At 39.9% G+C, this 19,076-nt stretch overlaps 1 protein-coding gene and 1 non-coding gene across 2 annotated transcripts in view; both read left to right on the forward strand.

The window, feature by feature from the left end:
• LOC119788294 (synaptic vesicle glycoprotein 2C-like) overlaps positions 1 to 19,076 on the forward strand; it is a 120,547-nt gene that overhangs the window by 11,053 nt on the left and 90,418 nt on the right. Inside the window, exon 2 of the mRNA XM_038292543.1 lies at positions 18,212 to 19,018. Coding sequence (XP_038148471.1) covers positions 18,418 to 19,018 — 601 coding nt within the window. The 5' untranslated portion in view covers positions 18,212 to 18,417. The remainder of the gene's footprint in view (positions 1 to 18,211; positions 19,019 to 19,076) is intronic.
• Positions 14,635 to 14,707, forward strand: trnak-uuu. Its single transcript has one exon. It is a non-coding gene; the product is annotated as a tRNA-Lys (tRNA).

The raw sequence follows: 19,076 nt of genomic DNA on the forward strand, positions 1-19,076 counted from the left end.
GGGCTCCACAGTGCTATCAGTCGAAGTGTCGGTGCAGAGGTAGGCCATTTTCCCTCATTGGTTTAGGTAAAAATGTTTTGTTTAAAAAAAATCTATACTAAGAACTGAAAGACCGATATAATATCAGGTGGCCGAAGATCACAAATTGCCACCCTACGGAGGAAACCCATTTCGGCCGCTTGTATCCGCGATCTCATTCTTTCGGTCATGACCCAGAGTTCATGACCATAGATGACGGTAGGAACGTAGATTGACCGGTAGTTATTATACAATGAAATACTCCATACAACATTGAAATCAAGGAACAAAAACTTTTTACAGGCCCAAGCATTTGTTTAACAAATAAATGTATGGTATAAACGTTGTTAATTACTGTACTGTACTGTAGAATAATATAGTTATAAATAAATAAGTAATGATTTTAATCATCAATATGAAATGAAGGGTTAATATTGCGGGGATCAGCACGGCCCCGCCGTGACGGATTGGAACGGGAGAAAATGAAAAATGATTATGGAAAAAAATACAAAGTACAGTAGGACAAATAGTGACTGTACAGAACAGTATTTTACTGCTGTTCTGACCGGGCCGCTGCATCATGACTCTGCTCTGTGGTGTTTTTTGTCTTCTAAAGCCTGCCGTGCAGGTGTGTTTTTTGGAGAGAAGAACATAGTTATCGGTAGTTGTTGTGTTTAAATCAAATGCAGAAGTACACAAAGAAATGGCAGAAAGAGAAAGACTAATACATGTGCAGTATGAGATATAGTTTTAAGAACATAAATTTGCTATGTTTGGCTCATTAGATTGTCCTGTTGAATTCCTAATTTAAGCAAAAGGCACTTGTAAAGTAAGTGAACAAGGATCCACAAATGTTCGGATGAACATTTAGAGGGATTATTTGTTTAACAACACGGCGGATGGCGCGCATCTTGACTGCAAAAAGTGCCGGGTCCTTTAAAGCATCTGGTCGAATGTTGTGATTATACACGGTTATTTAGCAGTTGCGATGTGCTAGCTAGCGATGTTCTCAGCTTACTACAAAAGTTTATCACCTAGTGATAAAATAAGGTATGCTGCTAAATTAACACTAGTTAATGGAATACGTCTGAATGACCCATAGGCGTTACATGCGGGTGAGTGGATAAATGATGAGAAAACATGGCCCAAAATTCAGTGGCCGGACATTCATTCCTACCTGATCGAGACACCAAGTGTTTATTCCCGGGAGAGCCTGAAGTCCTACAAGACACTGGATGCCTACTGCTATGTAACAGACAACCATGTTCAGGACATACTATTTCACGATTACAACATAGAAAACTTTGTGGCCCTGAAGACTGAAGTGCTGCCAAGTCAAAGACAAGGGAAGAGGACCGAAATGTATAAAGTCTGGTTGGTTGTGAACAAGAAAAATAACTGCATCCTGACCGCAAACTGCACCTGTATGGCTGGGTATGTCAATGAATAATACAACAAAAGTATTATTATTATTATTATTATTATTGTTATTATTATAAGTTGCTTTCCACTGCTATGTAACCTCATATTGTTATAAACATGTCACAGCTAATTTGCTGCAGTTATTGAGCATTGCACATATGTAGTTTTATCACCAAACAAATTAGGCTATATATATATTTTTTTTTCTCAGCCTTGGGTCATGCTGCAGTCATGCTGCTGCACTGATGCTCAAAGTCGAACTATGGGTCAGGTTTGGAAAGACGGAGCAGGCTTGTACTTCAGGGACAAACCAATGGCTTCTCACATCCAGAAGAGAAGTGAAGGCAGCCAGATTGAGTGAAATTTGTGTCAGACGGCCAAAGTGGACAGCTACTGGCTTACTGCAGCAAGCCAGAAAAAACCATGGAAAGGTCAATGTCAAAGGTATGATTTATTTTACATCATATTTAACTGTTCATAAGCATATTTAAAAGTTGATAACTGCTGCTATCACCTGGAGCAAGGTTTTGTCACAGGCTTCAAATACTGTTCCACTAGACACTGGATGTTACAGTGAAAACAACTTTACTCTGTTTACAATAGGTCATAGTGTTATTATGTTATATGACAATGCAATGTTGTGTCCTACACAATTTGTTTGCATGCTCCATCTAACATCTGCTTTTTTCTGTATTTAGAGGTGACAGATGAACACATTAAGAAGCTGAAAGCACTGGCACCCAAAGCAGCTGTGCTCACTAGCTTGGACTGCAGTGACACAGACACTGCATCAGAATTTGAGAACGAAGACCTACTGGAACCTCTGGCAGCTCTTTATGATGAGAATTTGAGAGGTGTTTCCTCAAATGAATTAAGAGAAAAAAGTGATGAGACGTTTTTCAGACTGAAAAAGACAATGACACAGGACAAGTGTGTGAACCTTGAATCCATTACCAAAAATCAGGCTCAGTCACAGGCTTGGCAAACACACAGAATAGGACGTATAACTAGCACCACCCTACATCGTGTATGTACTGTTAGAACTGAGACAGCTAAAACAAATTTAGTCAAACAGATAATGCACTATGACAACAAAGATCTATCTGGTATAAATGCAATAAAATGGGGAAGAGACAATGAGCCTACTGCCAGAAAATCCTACACAAAAGCAATGAAAGCACATCATCAAAACTTTAATGTGGCACTTTGTGGTCTTGTTGTACATCCAGAACATCCACATCTCGGGGCATCACCAGATGGAGTGGCAAACTGTAGCTGTTGTGGTAGAGGAACTGTAGAGATAAAATGCCCCTACAAATACAAGAACGGTCTTCAAGGAAGCCATGAGGACCCTGACTTTTGTCTTGACAAATCATTCCATCTCAAGACAAACCATGAATACTACCATCAAGTTCAACTTCACATCTTTGTATGTGTTGTCCAGTACTGTGACTTTGTGATTTGGACACAGCGGGAACTACTCATTACTCGTGTTGCCAAGGATGAAGAAATGCTGCACACAGTCCTTCCTATTGCTGGACAGTTCTTCAGACAAAGTATTCTGCCTGAGCTGTTAACACGCAGCATGGACCCAAAACAGCAAGCACCTACAGTCTGCTCGAAATGTAAACGGCCAGAATTTGGTAAAATGACCACCTGTGCAAAGTGCAATAGGCATTTCCACTACGAATGTGCAAAAGTAAAAAGAAAGGCTAAAGAATGGTATTGTGATCAGTGCAAAAAAGAGAAAAACTAGAAAAAATGCACTCTGAAACATAGAGTTGTAACTGTACCTGTGCTTACCATTCAAAGTATTCTCAGGTTCTCAGTGTGCATCTTATGACAAGATTGTTTAATATTGTTATGTTTATTATTGGTTACATGCACAAGAATAAATACACCTTACTCTTTCCTTGACTCTTGAATACTTTATTAATATTTACACCGTGTTTACACAGGTATCAGCTGATTGAATTGTTTTCTTTTCAATGGCAAAACACAAAGCAAAATATCTGCATATTTCATTTAAGATTTTCAAATATATCATACAACAGAGGAATGAGGAAAAATCTCAATATTCAAAAGCAAACTGGATACAACACACATTTTGAACTAAAACTGCTGCAAAATGTTTTAAACCACAGCTTTTGAATGTTCAATGAGCTTATGCAGTGAAAATACTTAGGCAGTCATTTAAAAAAAAAAAATATTCAATGACATTTAAACCTCAAATCATAGATGTTAACAACATTAAGGCCTTAATTTTGGCACAACTCAATTAAGGGCTTTTAATTTATTTTCTAGGGACTATGCATTTGCAAATGTTTGTCAATGCTGCACAAACAATTACAATGTCATCTAACAGGTCCACCTGTGATAAAGGAATAACAGTAGTAAGAATTCGGAAAGTTTTCCATCTCCCTATTATTCTTTCAATGTGTATTCTAACATTGGACAAACGCCTCGATGTTTCCACCTCTTGAGCGGACAACTGCTTTTTACCTTTGGTAAAGTGAGGGATCCTCAGGGTAGCACCACGCAAGGCAAGCTCATCTCTAATGGTAAAACCACGATCTGCTAGTATCCCATCATTTACTTGTAGAAGGTCATAAAATCCAGACTCTGCTGTAAGTTGTTTGTCAGAAACACGCCCACCCCAACCTACAGACAGAAATGTAATTGCTCCTGCAGGTGACATGCCAACCAAATACTTAACCGTGTTATGGCTCTTATAATTTGAATATGTTTGGGCTCTGGCTGTTAAATTTGTTGGTCTATTAATAAAAATTTCTGTGCAGTCAATAATGCACCTGAGACGCTGGTATTTAGGTTTGAAACATTTTGGCATATTCTTTAATATAGCATGCTTACTTGGCCACTTGATCAAAGGTTTCAAAATCTGAGACATAATAGGCAGCCAACTTCTTAAGATTTTAGAGATGTCACATTCGTTAACATTAAATCGGAATGCAATATCCTTGTTGGTGAGTCCTAATCTGAGTTTCATGAGTACAGCCAAAAGATGATCCTCTAGGGTCAGAGAGCCACGGATGACCTCAACACTGTCCTTAACCGTCTGCAGGACCCAATTAAAGAGGGCACTGGTTAGACCTGTGAAAAACAGCACCTGTGCTGCTTTACACTGCAGTGACGCAAAAGAGAACTGTGCAGTCCCGAGCATTTCTTTTAATTGTTCATTCTCTGTTTTCAGTTTGTTGATGTCCTCACGCAGGTTATCACACTCTGTATGAAGTTGGCTGTACTTCAGCTGGAGGTCATCATGGACAGTCTTTGGGACCATAACTTCTGAAAAATAAATACAAATTTTACATTCTTATCTTTACAAAAAACAAATGGTTACATTCTGGGTGATCAGGGCAAATACCTGTTCGCAACAAATATAAACATTACTAACTGATTAATCCCACTAGTACGGAAGAGGATAAGGGCCACTGGAAAAAAAAAAAAAGTTCAATGTTTTTTTATTTTATTATTTCAGTATAGTATGGTAAAAAAGTCAGAATTCTGAGAATAAAGTCAGAATTGTGTGATTAAAGTCAGAATACTGAGAAAAAAGTCAGAATTCTGAGAAAAAAGTCAGAATTCTGAGAAAAAAGTCAGAATTCGGACTTTAATCTCAAAATTCTGACTTTGTTCCCATGTTAAAGTGAAAAAAAATGTTAACTGATTTTTTTTATTTTATTTCAGTATAGTATGGGAAAAAACTTTTTTCTCAGAATTCTGACTTTAATCTCAGAATTCTCACCTTTTTTCTCAGAATTCTGACTTTTTTTAATTGTCAGAATTCAGTCAGAATTCTGAGATTAAAGTCAGAATTCTGAGAAAAAAGTCAGAATTCTGAGAATAAAGTCAGAATTCTGAGATTAAAGTCAGAATTCTGAGAAAAAAGTCAGAATACTGTGATTAAAGTCAGAATTCTGAGAAAAAAGTCAGAATTCTGAGAAAAAAGTCAGAATTCTGAGAAAAAAATCAGAATTCGGACTTTAATCTCAAAATTCTGGCTTTGTTCCCATGTTAAAGTGAAATAAAATTTACAAATCAGTTTACTTTTTTTTTTTCAGTGGCCCTAAACCTCTTCTGTACACTAGTGACTATTCTATTCTGCAATAATTAATATGTTAACATTTAGGAACACACAGATCTACGTCCCTTTATAAAAATCCAAATGAGTTTGCAGGCCGTCTTGGTCAGGTTAGTAATAAGGTTTCATACCATTATATAGATCAGCACCAGCCTCTATTCCACACTCAGTTGGAGAGATGGAAGAGGGTGTACACTGATGTCCATCTTCTGGACACCTGCTGGGGGTTGCATCCCTTCTTCTTTTTCTTTTATATCTGAAACACACAGGAGAGAACAATCATTTAGTGCAAAAAACCCCCCAAAAAAACAAAACAGTTCCACAGGTGTTATCTCCTGAATTCAAGTCCATAAAAATCACATGCTCAGTCATCCCAACTCTCCATATCAGATGTCTAATAAAAACTACATGCTCTGACCTTTAACCGGGGTAACCTATATAGCTACAATATATCAATATTTTTTCTTTGCACTTCCAGTCATACTATGTGGAGTCATGCTTGTAATCAGACAACAATCAAGCACACAGATGTGATACTTACCGCTCCAGTTTTGCAACACCGTCTTTGCCGGGCTGGATTGAGTATGGAAAGATAGACGGGACAAAGTCTGGGCTGTCGATGTCGTCTGATGCCTCTCCTGTACAAATAATGTATTGACGCAATCATCATCAACCTTTATTTAAGACACTAGTCAATCAATTGAAAAGACAGCACACACAGAGAAGTTTAGACCAGACAACGTGATGATGTTAATGATAAAACTTATGGCTGACCCGATGAGTTGCAACTTGATAAGACTGAATCAAGGAACATTAGCTTGTATGCTAGTTATGCTCCAATGTGTTTTGTACGATTGATTAATCCCGTTTATATATGTAATACTTAATAATTGTATGTAAAACCATTGTTTGTAAAACCAGCGATGCCGTTTAGCTTTTTTATAGATAAGACTTACCTGATATAAAGTGATCGCTGCAGATTGATGCATTTTTAATCATCTGCTCGTTCCAATCGCTTCTTCTGATGGCTTGCAACCAAAGACGTCTCTTGTTTGCCTTGAAAGGGGTGCGAGTTGATGGGATTCTGTAAAACTTGCGCATTTTATTGTTTTTATCAAAACGGTTCGTGCAACCGACAGCACAACAAGACATGTTAGCGGCTCTTTCTGCAGGCGACATGCGCATTGGTGCCGGAAGTGACGTAGAGTGACGTTGCCTGATAATCCCTCTTTACCAACCGAATCCAAGACACACTTTATTAAAGAGGCTTTGAACCTATAGTACTTTGATATTCTAAATAAAGTTTGATTTCAGATCTGTCCAAATGATTTGACTCATCAAAGAAACCAACACTGGGCAGTTCAAAAGATAATCAGGAGTTAGAAAGGTGAAAAACGGTTGTGCCATATGGGGACAGTGGATCTATTGAAGGGTCCCATGAGCTGCCTTTAGAAATTGATGTCTACCTGTTTGCATGAATTTAAAAGCTAATGCTGGTACTTCCCAGGGACTTATAGTACAAGCCAGGGAAGCTGGAACAAAAGCACTGATTGTCTGATCTAAATACAGATGGTACTAGACAGGGCTAAAGCTAGCACAGGAGCCGTAGTCAGTTAGGGGGCAATACACAGAGAAGCAGTCCATGCAGCAGTGGTTTTCAGAAGGGTCACAAGAGGGGAATCCAGAGTCCAGGAGTGCATCGATAACAGGAGGAGCACTAACTGAGGCAGGAGACATATCCGAATTCCAGGCTTGGGTCATACACATTTGACAGAAAAATCTAGAGGCAAAACAGACTTGTTCGTTTGGCAAAACAAGAGCTTGTTAACCAGAGATTAGTAGCCGATCTGACAGGGGAGAAACAAGAATTAGACAAGTTGAGATCAGGAAGTCAAAATAAATATGCCTGCATTGTCTACTCATGCAAATTGCTTTCAAGAATATGGCGGTTACCCACTGGGAGAACCTGAAATATGTATGTGCTCTTCCCAGATGCAGGAGCTTCTATTCATTTGAGATGGTGCAGGTGTAACTGCTTAGGCTTGATTACCAGTTCAGCAGAGGAAGCAGAGAGTGAGTAAATAGTACTGCTGTTATTTCATTACTATTACTTTCGCAGACTCTTGGTATTTTTCCAACTTAAATCTCTCCACAGGAATTCTGATGAATAAAATATTGAAGAGTTACCATAAATAGTAGATTTAGATACAGCCACGGAGGAAAAACAGTACAATATTTCCTAAAACAAGCAGATCGTCCACAAGCAGACTTGAATATTTTTGCAACTTCCATCCAAATTTGGAAAAAAAAATTTAACAGAGATGAAGCAAAAGTCCATTTGGTAAGTACAAGCTTAGAGAAACATTAAATATATATATATATAAAAAAAAACCTTCAGATATGACCAGATCTATGTTTCTTACTGTTATTTGATTAATGTTTCCTTTATTTAAAGAGTTGTCTAGGGAGGTGAGAGCAATGCTGCCAGGAGTGTAGGAAGAATTATTTTAGGTATAGTTTTAAATAGTTTCTTATACATGTCTGCTCCCTCAGATAGCAACCTGAAATACTGAACATAAATAATATACACTATATTGCCAAAAGTATTTGCTCACCCATCCAAATTATTGGAATCAGGTGTTCCAATCACTTCCATGGCCACAGGTGTATAAATTCAAGCACCTAGGCATGCAGACTGTTTTTACAAACATTTGTGAAAGAATGGGTCGCTCTCAGGAGCTCAGTGAATTCCAGCGTGGAACTGTGATAGGATGCCACCTGTGCAACAAATCCAGTCGTGAAATTTCCTCGCTCCTAAATATTCCACAGTCAACTGTCAGCTGTATTATAAGAAAATGGAAGTGTTTGGGAACGACAGCAACTCAGCCACGAAGTGGTAGGCCACGTAAACTGACGGAGCGGGGTCAGCGGATGCTGACGCGCATAGTGCGAAGAGGTCGCCAACTTTCTGCAGAGTCAATCACTACAGACCTCCAAACTTCATGTGGCCTTCAGATTAGCTCAAGAACAGTGCGCAGAGAGCTTCATGGAATGGGTTTCCATGGTCGAGCAGCTGCATCCAAGCCATACATCACCAAGTGCAATGCAAAGCGTCGGATGCGGTGGTGTAAAGCACGCCGCCACTGGACTCTAGAGCAGTGGAGACGCGTTCTCTGGAGTGACGAATCGCGCTTCTCCATCTGGCAATCTGATGGACGGGTCTGGGTTTGGCGGTTGCCAGGAGAACGGTACTTGTCTGACTGCATTGTGCCAAGTGTAAAGTTTGGTGGAGGGGGGATTATGGTGTGGGGTTGTTTTTCAGGAGCTGGGCTTGGTCCCTTAGTTCCAGTGAAAGGAACTCTGAATGCTTCAGCATACCAAGACATTTTGGACAATTCCATGCTCCCAACTTTGTGGGAACAGTTTGGAGCTGGCCCCTTCCTCTTCCAACATGACTGTGCACCACAAAGCAAGGTCCATAAAGACATGGATGACAGAGTCTGGTGTGGATGAACTTGACTGGCCTGCACAGAGTCCTGACCTCAACCCGATAGAACACCTTTGGGATGAATTAGAGCGGAGACTGAGAGCCAGGCCTTCTCGTCCAACATCAGTGTGCGACCTCACAAATGCGCTTCTGGAAGAATGGTCAAAAATTCCCATAAACACACTCCTAAACCTTGTGGACAGCCTTCCCAGAAGAGTTGAAGCTGTTCTAGCTGCAAAGGGTGGACCGACGTCATATTGAACCCTATGGATTAGGAACGGGATGTCACTTAAGCTCATATGTGAGTCAAGGCAGGTGAGCAAATACTTTTGGCAATATAGTGTATCAATTTTGTACATGGTAATGCAATGAATGCTAACACTGGCCTAGTTCACACATTAACAGTCCCAACACCTTGACCAAAGTTTTCTCTGGCAGAAATGCTGATGGCATGCACAAAATAGCTTTTTCTGTTAATGGATTTGCTTAACTTTCAGTCTTTTAAAGTGAAACCAATGATACTTTTGTCCGTAAGATTTTGGCACTAATAACCCCTTAAGTCTTGAGTCTGTTTATTTTTTTCTGATGCCATTTCCCTTTCCTACAAAGAGCAAAGATTTGGAAGGTCATGCCTGACAGTGAATTCCTTACACTCATGCCCTACAGATGCTGAACAAATTTCACTGAAACAACATGAAAGATTTAGTTATGACAAGCAAGATATCAATGCTAAAAGTCTACTGTTGACTAAATGAGACTAGTAGGTGTTTATAGTAGATCAGATGAACCAGTCAAGACTGACCTGCCCCTGTTTAGGACATAAGCCCCATTTACACGCCCCTCTGAAAACCGAACTGCAGCGAGTTCGGACTGAACTTGGATCAGTTAACCCTGCCGAGCTCGGTTCCTTACAACCGTTTACACACCACGCTAGCACGGTTCTTCGCCTCCTAGGGACGATCTACGGTACTACTGCCTCCTAGAGGGAAACGATTATGTTATAATTGTGATATTTAGTTTTTTGCGGAGAGTCAGGCGAAGAAGACAGCCTTTGGTGAATTTACTTGAAAGAGTTAGCTTTTGGGAAGTGGATACAGCAACGATAGTCTAATCACGGCTTAAAGACACAGGATACAATGATAAACTTTGAGGTCATTACACTAAGCAAAATCATCACTGGAAATCATGTGGCACGGTAGGGAAGTTAGTATTTTTGTGAATGTCTGAAATCTCATGATTACGGAGGCTGAGTGTAAGGATATGATGCGGTCTGCTCATGCGCTCTTTGTTATACTGTATGAGAAGTGAGCCTGAACTGAACCCCCCTACTTAGACTTAGACTTAAACAGATTTATTTTGTCATTTTGTATACACTAATGCATACAAAATTAAATTTTGTTTAAAACAGCTCTAGACAATTTCATTTTTTAAAGTGCAGCCTTGAAAAACAGTATTAAATACACTAAAAAATAGTAATATGAACCCATGACTGTATATTTACAGTTCTAACATTATTATTATTTTTTTTTACTGTTGAACTAGTACCAGTTTAGAGCAGTTCGGTTGTGTCTGGCACTGTACGGTTCAGTTGTGCCTGCCGTTTACACTCAGCAGTTGGTTACTGTACTTGGACGGATCTCGGCACAGTTTCAAAAGGGTAGTGTAAATGAGGCTTTAGACAGTTCAAGACTGACCTGTCTATGTCCTAAACATAGACAGGTCAGCCTTGACAGGTCAGTTGAACCAGTCAATGCTGACCTGTCTATGTTTAGGACATATTGTGGTCCTAAAAAAAAGCTTTTCTGAGTTAAAATATAAAGATTTTATGATGAGCAAATGGAAATATCTCTTTCAAATTTGGAACCTAAAACTTCTCAACAAACAAAATGCTCCAAAAAATATCCAAACATCTTTAGTCTGAAATCTTGTTATAATTTATTAATAAACCTTTTCAGCAAAGGACACGTATTTTTAATTTCTATTTTAGAACACCCAAAGCCTTGTCTTAAACATGTGGGAATGGTTTGTGATAACTTCCTTCATATAAATATTTTAAGGCATATCTTAACAAAAATTGCATATGTAAAAATTCTGTTTGTACTCCCCACCCCACTAAAAGATTGAGACATCTCTTAAATGTAAGTAACTAAAAAATTCCTAATAGAAAATATGTTATAATCTTCCACCAGTTCTCGACTCATCCAAATGCAGACTATTGGAAGATTGTTGTGAGAATAACATTGAAGGGAATGTTAGTCTGATGTCCATTGAATCATGAGGGTTTTAAACATGTTTGGATCTTGCTGGATAGTGCTGGAGTTTTCTGCTGAAATTCATCCCACACTGTAAGGTGCCTCATCCCAAAGCAATAGTTCATTACAGTCTGTGATGAGTCCCTCTCTTGTGACGCCATCAGCAAACTAATAATGTGTGAACAGAGCTCATCAGTGAGCTGAGCACAAACTGTGTATTATGAGTACATTTCTGAGGGCTGCAGTCCTGGAAAGGCTTCAAACATACTTTCAAAGCATGAGGTGAAATTAGATGAAACTCAGTTCTTGTCCCACAAGCTCTACAGGAATCAAGGAAAATTACTATCAATCACATAGGTGTAAAGCCTATTGACAATCAGCCACAATATTAATCTAAACTTACTTTCATTTTAATTTGATTCTTTATAAGTCTAAGAGATCTTAGACTTACATTTAGATTTATTTTGTATACACAAGTGTAGACAAAAAGAAATTTCATTTAGAACAGCTCTCTAGATAATTTAATTTCAAGTACCCTCCAAAACAGGAAACTGAGCCTGAATGGCTCTACCTCGCTCGTGTTAGTCTGCATTTCTCATCCAACGGGCTTCGCCCCTCTCCATTTTCACATTGAACGGTTGACAAATATCGTACCAGCTCAGAATGGACCGAGCCTATCGATGGCCGAGCTCACAATGGAATTCCGCCAATACCCGCCTCGATATATGGAACCAATCAATGTCTGTCACTATGCTTGAGCCTATCAACCTCCGAGCTCTTAATGGACCTCGGCCTTTTGCCGTTGTTGTGCAATATGCCATGATCATACTTTTTGGACATTGGGAAGCAGTGTCCATATTTCATCCTGATAGGATGAAAGAGGAGAGAACACAGCTTTGGTGGATAACAGCTGGGGGACTTCTGCAGCCCCCCCCTTTTCAGCCAAAGTCACAGGCAAGTCACATGGGAGCCACCAGAGGTGTGAAAACCTACCCCCCTCCCCGTGAAGCCAGAGAAAACCACAGAGCACACAGGACTCTGTCTCTTTTGCCTCTTCACTCTTTCTCCCTCGTCTGATCCAGCCTGCTTCTGCTCCTGCGCTCAAAGCTGGGGCCCACTGTGGCCCACAGTGGCGATGCAGGCCCCAGGGGAACCAGATCCCCAGAACCATCAAGGATGAGTCAGAACTCTTCAGAACCTAACTGCTGCAAACAGAACTTTTGCAATACATTTCTCTTGAGTTTCAGAACTTACAGAGCCAAACTGGACGAGGAGCATGCCCTGGTGTGAGACTGAGAGGACCCCTGCTGTGAGACTGAGACAATGAGTCCCTGGCTGCAGAGCTGCAAAACTGGATGAAACTCAAGCTTTCCAAATGGACATGGAAAAAGGTTTGCAGGTCTGGCATGATTAGGGACAGAACAAGCAATGTGTCTTTTGATGATGCTAATCATATTGTGTGTTTACTGCAGAGTAAAGACAACGCTAGTTGATGCTAAAGAATGGACTGCATGCTACGCTATGCTACAGGAATATGTGTTGAGCTGTTGCTAAAGCTTAAACAAGCTATATTCACTAAGGATTTAAACACTGATGTAACATTAGTGTTCTTATGTTCCTCAAATGCTCATTACATTTCCATGACCAAATCTGACCAAGAGTCATTTAGTGGAAGCCTGATGTCTATTCGCTGCTAGCTATTTCAAAGAGGGTAAAGAATCATTTAGCTAAAGGTTATTGGTTCTTGATTAAGCAAATCATTTAATAAAACATTATTTGGCCAAATAATGTTTTATTCACCTCATGGATTTGCATTGTGAATTGGTCTGAAAACATTCCAATTTCTTTAAAATTAGTGAAAAGCTAATTTGATCGTATCCCAAATTCTTCCAGATAAACTTTGGTTTCAAACACAGAATCCATCTTAAACTGTAATATGTTTTTCAACCGTTTTTCCCTTCCTCTTTGTACATAGTAGTTAGTTTAGTTTAGTTGAGTTTTACTAGTCTTAGTTGAGAGTGTTAAACTGAAATACGTTTGACTTGGAGCTGAATAATTTTTGTTAATAAACTCTTATATTTTGAACAGAAGTTGTGGTGAATTTATTCCATGTATGTGCAGAAATAACTGTTTGACCATGATTAGTGCTCGAATCACTCTTTCATTTATTGTTCTAACACACAGTTAGTAGGACTGTGTGTCATAAACAGTATATAACAGCTGAAATGACATCTGATTAAATAAGATATTTTACCACCCCTACAGGGGAGGGCAATAAACATCTTAAAGTATCAGAAACATAACTTCCCAGCGGGCTGGGAATAGAATTTAACTATAGAATCACAACACCGTCACCATTTATGAACCAATCAATGTCTGAGCTCACAATGGAAGTCGGCCAATCAAAGTGAAGCATAACTTGTAAAATAGATAATAAGAGAAAAAAACAAGTTGGTGATCTTATTATAAAATTTAGGTTTTGGTGGCCAACTTTTATTCCATTCAAACAAACGTAATTTCGTCTTTATTTCACATCAGCTACAACTAATATACTATAGTTTGGATAAATTAATGGTATTATGATGTCACTTTTTTCTTCTTTATTACACATTAGCTAAAAATAATATACCTCCCCTTCCCTTCTTCCTCCTTCCCTTCTTCCCCCTTCTTCCCTTTCTTCCCGCCCCTAAGCTGTTCTGTTTGTTTTCCTTTTAAATCCCTTAAACTATATATTTTTTTACAAAATACGTTAAATTCCTCTGTCCACAAGTTTACAGCACCTCCTGTCAAAAGCAAAAATCGCCAAGCTTGGATTTCGTCATTTTTTAAAATCCTCTTCCATATTGTATTAGTAGAATAGAAAGAGAAACACCTTTTCAATTAAGAACAATGGTCCAACACATTGGATGAAGATATTTAGAAGGCTGATCATCAAAAAGAAGTTTGAGCTATATTCACATATTGAGAAAGAAACCTAGGACCATTTCTTTGGTTTTGATGGAATAAAAATGTAATTTGCCATACCTTGCCTTTAATGGGAACTCTTTAAAATGTCAGTGTAGTTAAGGGTCTTTGACATCATATACTTGTCACAAAGTTTGTTTAACATTGACTCTGAAGGTGGTGAAAAGCATCTAACTATCCATCCATCCATCCATCCATCCATCCATCCATCCATCCATCCATCCATCCATCCATCCATCCATCCATCCATCCATCCATCCATCCATCCATTCATCCATCAAACCATCCATCATCATCATCCAGTTAATCACATTTTTGCTTTGTGTTACGTTCTGAACCATATTATCATTGCCGGTTATCTGAAAGCACCCTGGTAAACAGGAAATTGAGCCTGACTAGCTCAGCTGGCAGAGCATGAGACTTTTAATCTCAGGGTCATGGGTTCAAGTCCCATGTTAGGTGTTTCAAATCTTTGTGGACTTTGCAAGTGTTGTGCTTGGTAGGGAAATAAGTTTTGATGTGTTACAATAGCAGTCTGGCTTGTCATCCCACTCATTGACTGCATATATGCACTTTGTGGAAGAGCTTCTGGTTTTGTGCAAACTCTTGATCAATAGCATCACATTGTCCTTGATGCTTGCTCAACCACAGGCTGCTTTTGCAATACTACCCAGCTGTGCATTTATTAATACGCCAAATCTCATAGAATATTGAGTCATCTTCTCATATTATCCACTGTGATTAACAAATGTAGAGTCAGAATGGAAGAGTGGTCCAAGGCGCCAGAGTCAACTGTATCAATTTTTACCTGCTTATAATTTTCTGGTCTCCCTTAGAAGGCTTGGGTTCAAATCCCACTCTTGACATTTCATCTTTTCTGTAATCGTCACCAATCGTTTTTATTGGAAAAACAAAAAAATAGATGTAATTTATTGGCCTACAGTTTACAGGTTCTGTTTGTTTTCCTTTTAAATCCCTTAAACTATATATATTTTTTTACAAAATACGTTGAATTCCGTTGTCCACAAGTTTACAGCACCGTCCTGTCAAAAGCAAAAATCGCCAATCTTGGTTTTGGTCATTTCTTTTTATCCTTTTCCATATTGTATTAGTAGAATAGAAAGAGAAACACCTTTTCAATTAAGAACAATGGTCCAACACATTGGATGAAGGTATTTAGAAGGCTGATCATCAAAAAGATGTTTGAGCTATATTCACATATTGAGAAAGAAACCTAGGACCATTTCTTTGGTTTTGATGGAATAAAAATATATAATTTGCCATACCTTGCCTTTAATGGGAACTCTTTAAAATGTCAGTGTAGTTAACACTAGATATCCCAGAGAATTTCAGTTTTCCTTTTTTTTCCCTACTTGCTTTGATTCTGTTTTATCTTCCTGTATTTTAATCATGTAAAGCACTTTGCATTGTCTTTGTACTGAATTGTGCTATACAAATAAATTTGCCTTGCCTTGCCTTACCTTGCTAACTGTCCTTGTTGTAATGCAAATAACCTGTGACATGACCAGAGACTCGTTTTAAAGGTATACTATGCAACCGGTGTTGATTTTCCAGCGAGGCTCCCCCCAGAGCGCGAAAGTAAAAGTGCACTGCCGTAAATATGCACAGCTGTTCTACTGGTTTCTCCGTCAATCCAGGCGCGGTTGTTTTGAGCTTAGCAGACAGGCGAACGCAACGAATGACTAACACAGTGAAAGTATGAACATGCACACAGAGAGATAGAAACCATTCCAATGTTACTTACAATCGCATCAGCAGAAATGCGAGGTCCGCGTCAGCCTTGCAGCATTCTTTTTATTTTAGCTCTCGCCATTTTGAAAAAGCTTGCCCGATGTTCACCCGTGTACGACCCCGCTCTCTGTCCGGAGCCCTTTTCCTCTTTCTTGCCTGCTCCGACATGGGCTTTAGCTGTTTTCACGCTGGTTCCACCATGATAACTGCACAAAGATCGCCACTGTGCTAGCAACGAGCATGCTTTTAACGGGGGGCGTGTAGCAGTTCTCGCCGTAAAGCAAGAACGACTCTCGCGAGACTTCTGAGCCTGTGGGTGCGGGTCGGTGCTCCTGCAATTGCAAGTGCGGTTTTTCCACCACAGACCACCAGGGCGGCCGAGAATACCTTTGTTCAACCTGAAATGACTCATTTAATCATCCAAAACGGCATGGAACACATTAATTAACTGAAAAATGTTGCATAGTGTGCCTTTAAGGAAACTACGGTTGTAGCTCACTGTCTTGCTCTGGTGTCTGTTTTGTAGAATAAATCATCTGCTGAGTTATTGATCTGGAAAAGCCGAATCTGTGAATATTTTTGCCAACTTTACTGCAGCAGATGCTGGCTGCATGTCTGCAGCAGAGGAGAGATCGCTTGAGTTATATTTTCCCCCAAATAAATAACGGTCATTATCGTATAAATGGTCATTATTGTATAACTATTCTTGCTTTCTTGAGCATTCCAGCTCATGCAGCTATTTTCATTGTACAGATCAGTTATCGTCTGATCGCTGCGCTTTTGGCTCCGCTGAAATCATTGCGCTGTTGGCGACACTGATGATGTAGACCTAGTTATATTTCATTACAAATATGATTCCCCCCTGCTCTCAGGTAAAACACTCTCAAAGAGAGAGACTTTAGCTGAAACCGAAACTGAAGGGGGTGGAATTGTTCTCCAGCCACAGCGCTAATGGTGCATTTACATCTGAAAAGGGATTCGTGAGTTGATAAGTACCGTGGGGGGATTGGAGACTGACGAAAATTCTCGTATCTTTGGGATTTTTACTGTTAAGGGTCTTTGACATGATATACTTGTCACAAAGTGATGAAAAGCATCTATCTATCTATCTATCTGTCTGTCTGTCTGTCTGTCTGTCTGTCTGTCTGTCTGTCTGTCTGTCTGTCTGTCTGTCTGTCTGTCTATCTATCTATCTATCTATCTATCTATCTATCTATCTATCTATCTATCTATCTATCTATCTATCTATCTATCTATCTATACATCCATAATCATCATCCAGTTGATCACATAATAACCATATTATTATTCCTGTTGATTTGAAAGCACCCTGGAAAACAGGAAATTGAGCCTGACTAGCTCAGTTGGCAGAGCATGAGACTCTTAAGTGCAGCCTTGATAAGACAAGCAGCAGTTATTGTTAAGCTGCTACTACTGCCTCCAGCTCCTGAAGCACTTGCTTCTCCTGGCTCAGGGGAGGAAGAGGATGATAATGACAATGATGTGAGGGTGGTAGCCCCCTTTTGAAGAGACTGACGTGGTTGAAGCAGCAGTGGTGCCATCGGCAGGTTTAGCAGCGACAGACGATCCTGGAGAAGGTGTGAAGCTGGAGTGGGCCGGGAGGAGCCGGTTGGGGATGTTTCAGCATTTGGCAGGAAAGCATTTAGAGTGCTCTCCTCATTTTCACCTGCAGAGGGCTGTGTTTCCCCTCTAGATGCCAAAGATTGTCTGGGAACAGTGTCAGAGAAGTTTCCATTCACGCAGAGCTCTTTGTTTTCTATCGGCGCGATACAGCATCAGCCCCTCTAGGCCAACAGCACCATCCCGTACTTATCTGCTTTTTTGAAGAGTGTTGGAGTCGGAGACTATCTATTTTGTTTTCCAACGAGCGCACGTTGGAAAGCAGTAGAGTAGATCTTAAAAAGTTGTGAAATTTTTATGTGTGTTTTTGGTTAATAATGTGTTCCCTCCCTCCTTTCAGTTTCAGCAAATCTACTCTTGTCAGATTGCTCTTTTTAGTAGGTTTCAGTTTAAGGTTTGGATTGCTGTGTGGAACAGAAATACTCAGCTGTTAATTCAAATCAATTCAGTTTATTTGTACAGCGCCGATTCCCAACATGTCATCTAAAGGCATTTTACAGAGACTGTTACATCAAAGAAATGTGGGAGTTATCAAGTTAAACTTTCTCTTTGTTTGTTTCTATGTCTCCACAGACTCCCTGTACTGAGTTCTGACAGGACCGAAGAGTTTCCATCCAATTAAACTAGAAAGGACTATTTAACCATAAGTTACCTGGCAACTGGTTCCCATCCTAAAAAGAGTACCAGTAAGAAAACATACATTTTTAATTTGCTGTACATTGTGCAATAAAAAAGTGATAAAACGGAAATAAGACATTTAGTGCCAACTCTCTGCAAAGATGGATGAAGCACCTAACAACAGGACTTCCTTGGTCAAAGGTGCCAAGGACATCGCAAAGGAAGCCAAGAGGCACGCTGCCAAAAATTTCAGCAAAGCTGTTGATCATGCCTCTGATGAATACTCAGCCCAACGGAGCTACAATCGCTTCCAAAATGAGGATGAGGACAACTACAATGCTTACACTCAGCCAGATGGTCAATATGGTGACAATGCAGCCAATGATGAAGACGGGGCATCCAGTGATGCAACTGAGGGTCACGATGACGAAGATGAGGTCTATGAGGGAGAGTATCAAGGTGTACCAGCCTACAACGAAGGGAAACCCCGCGATGGGCAGGTGGCGCTTGGCCAGCCGGTTTCAGACAGCCTCAAGAGTCAAAAGGAACTTGAAAATGAGAGGTTGGCAGATGAAGAGGAATTGGCTCAGCAGTATGAGCTGATCATGCAGGACTGCGGCCACGGGAGGTTCCAGTGGCAACTCTTCTTTGTTCTCGGACTGGCGCTCATGTCTGATGGTGTGGAAGTGTTTGTAGTGGGGTTCGTCCTGCCTAGTGCGGAGACGGACATGTGTGTCCCAAACTCTGGCGCCGGATGGCTCGGTAAGCACTGTTTCATCCTAATACTGAATGAATGTGTAAAACCACTGCAAGCCTTCTC

The sequence above is a fragment of the Cyprinodon tularosa genome, unplaced genomic scaffold (assembly GCF_016077235.1).
Source record: "Cyprinodon tularosa strain WSP-4 unplaced genomic scaffold, ASM1607723v1 ctg313, whole genome shotgun sequence".
NCBI lineage: Eukaryota > Metazoa > Chordata > Actinopteri > Cyprinodontiformes > Cyprinodontidae > Cyprinodon > Cyprinodon tularosa.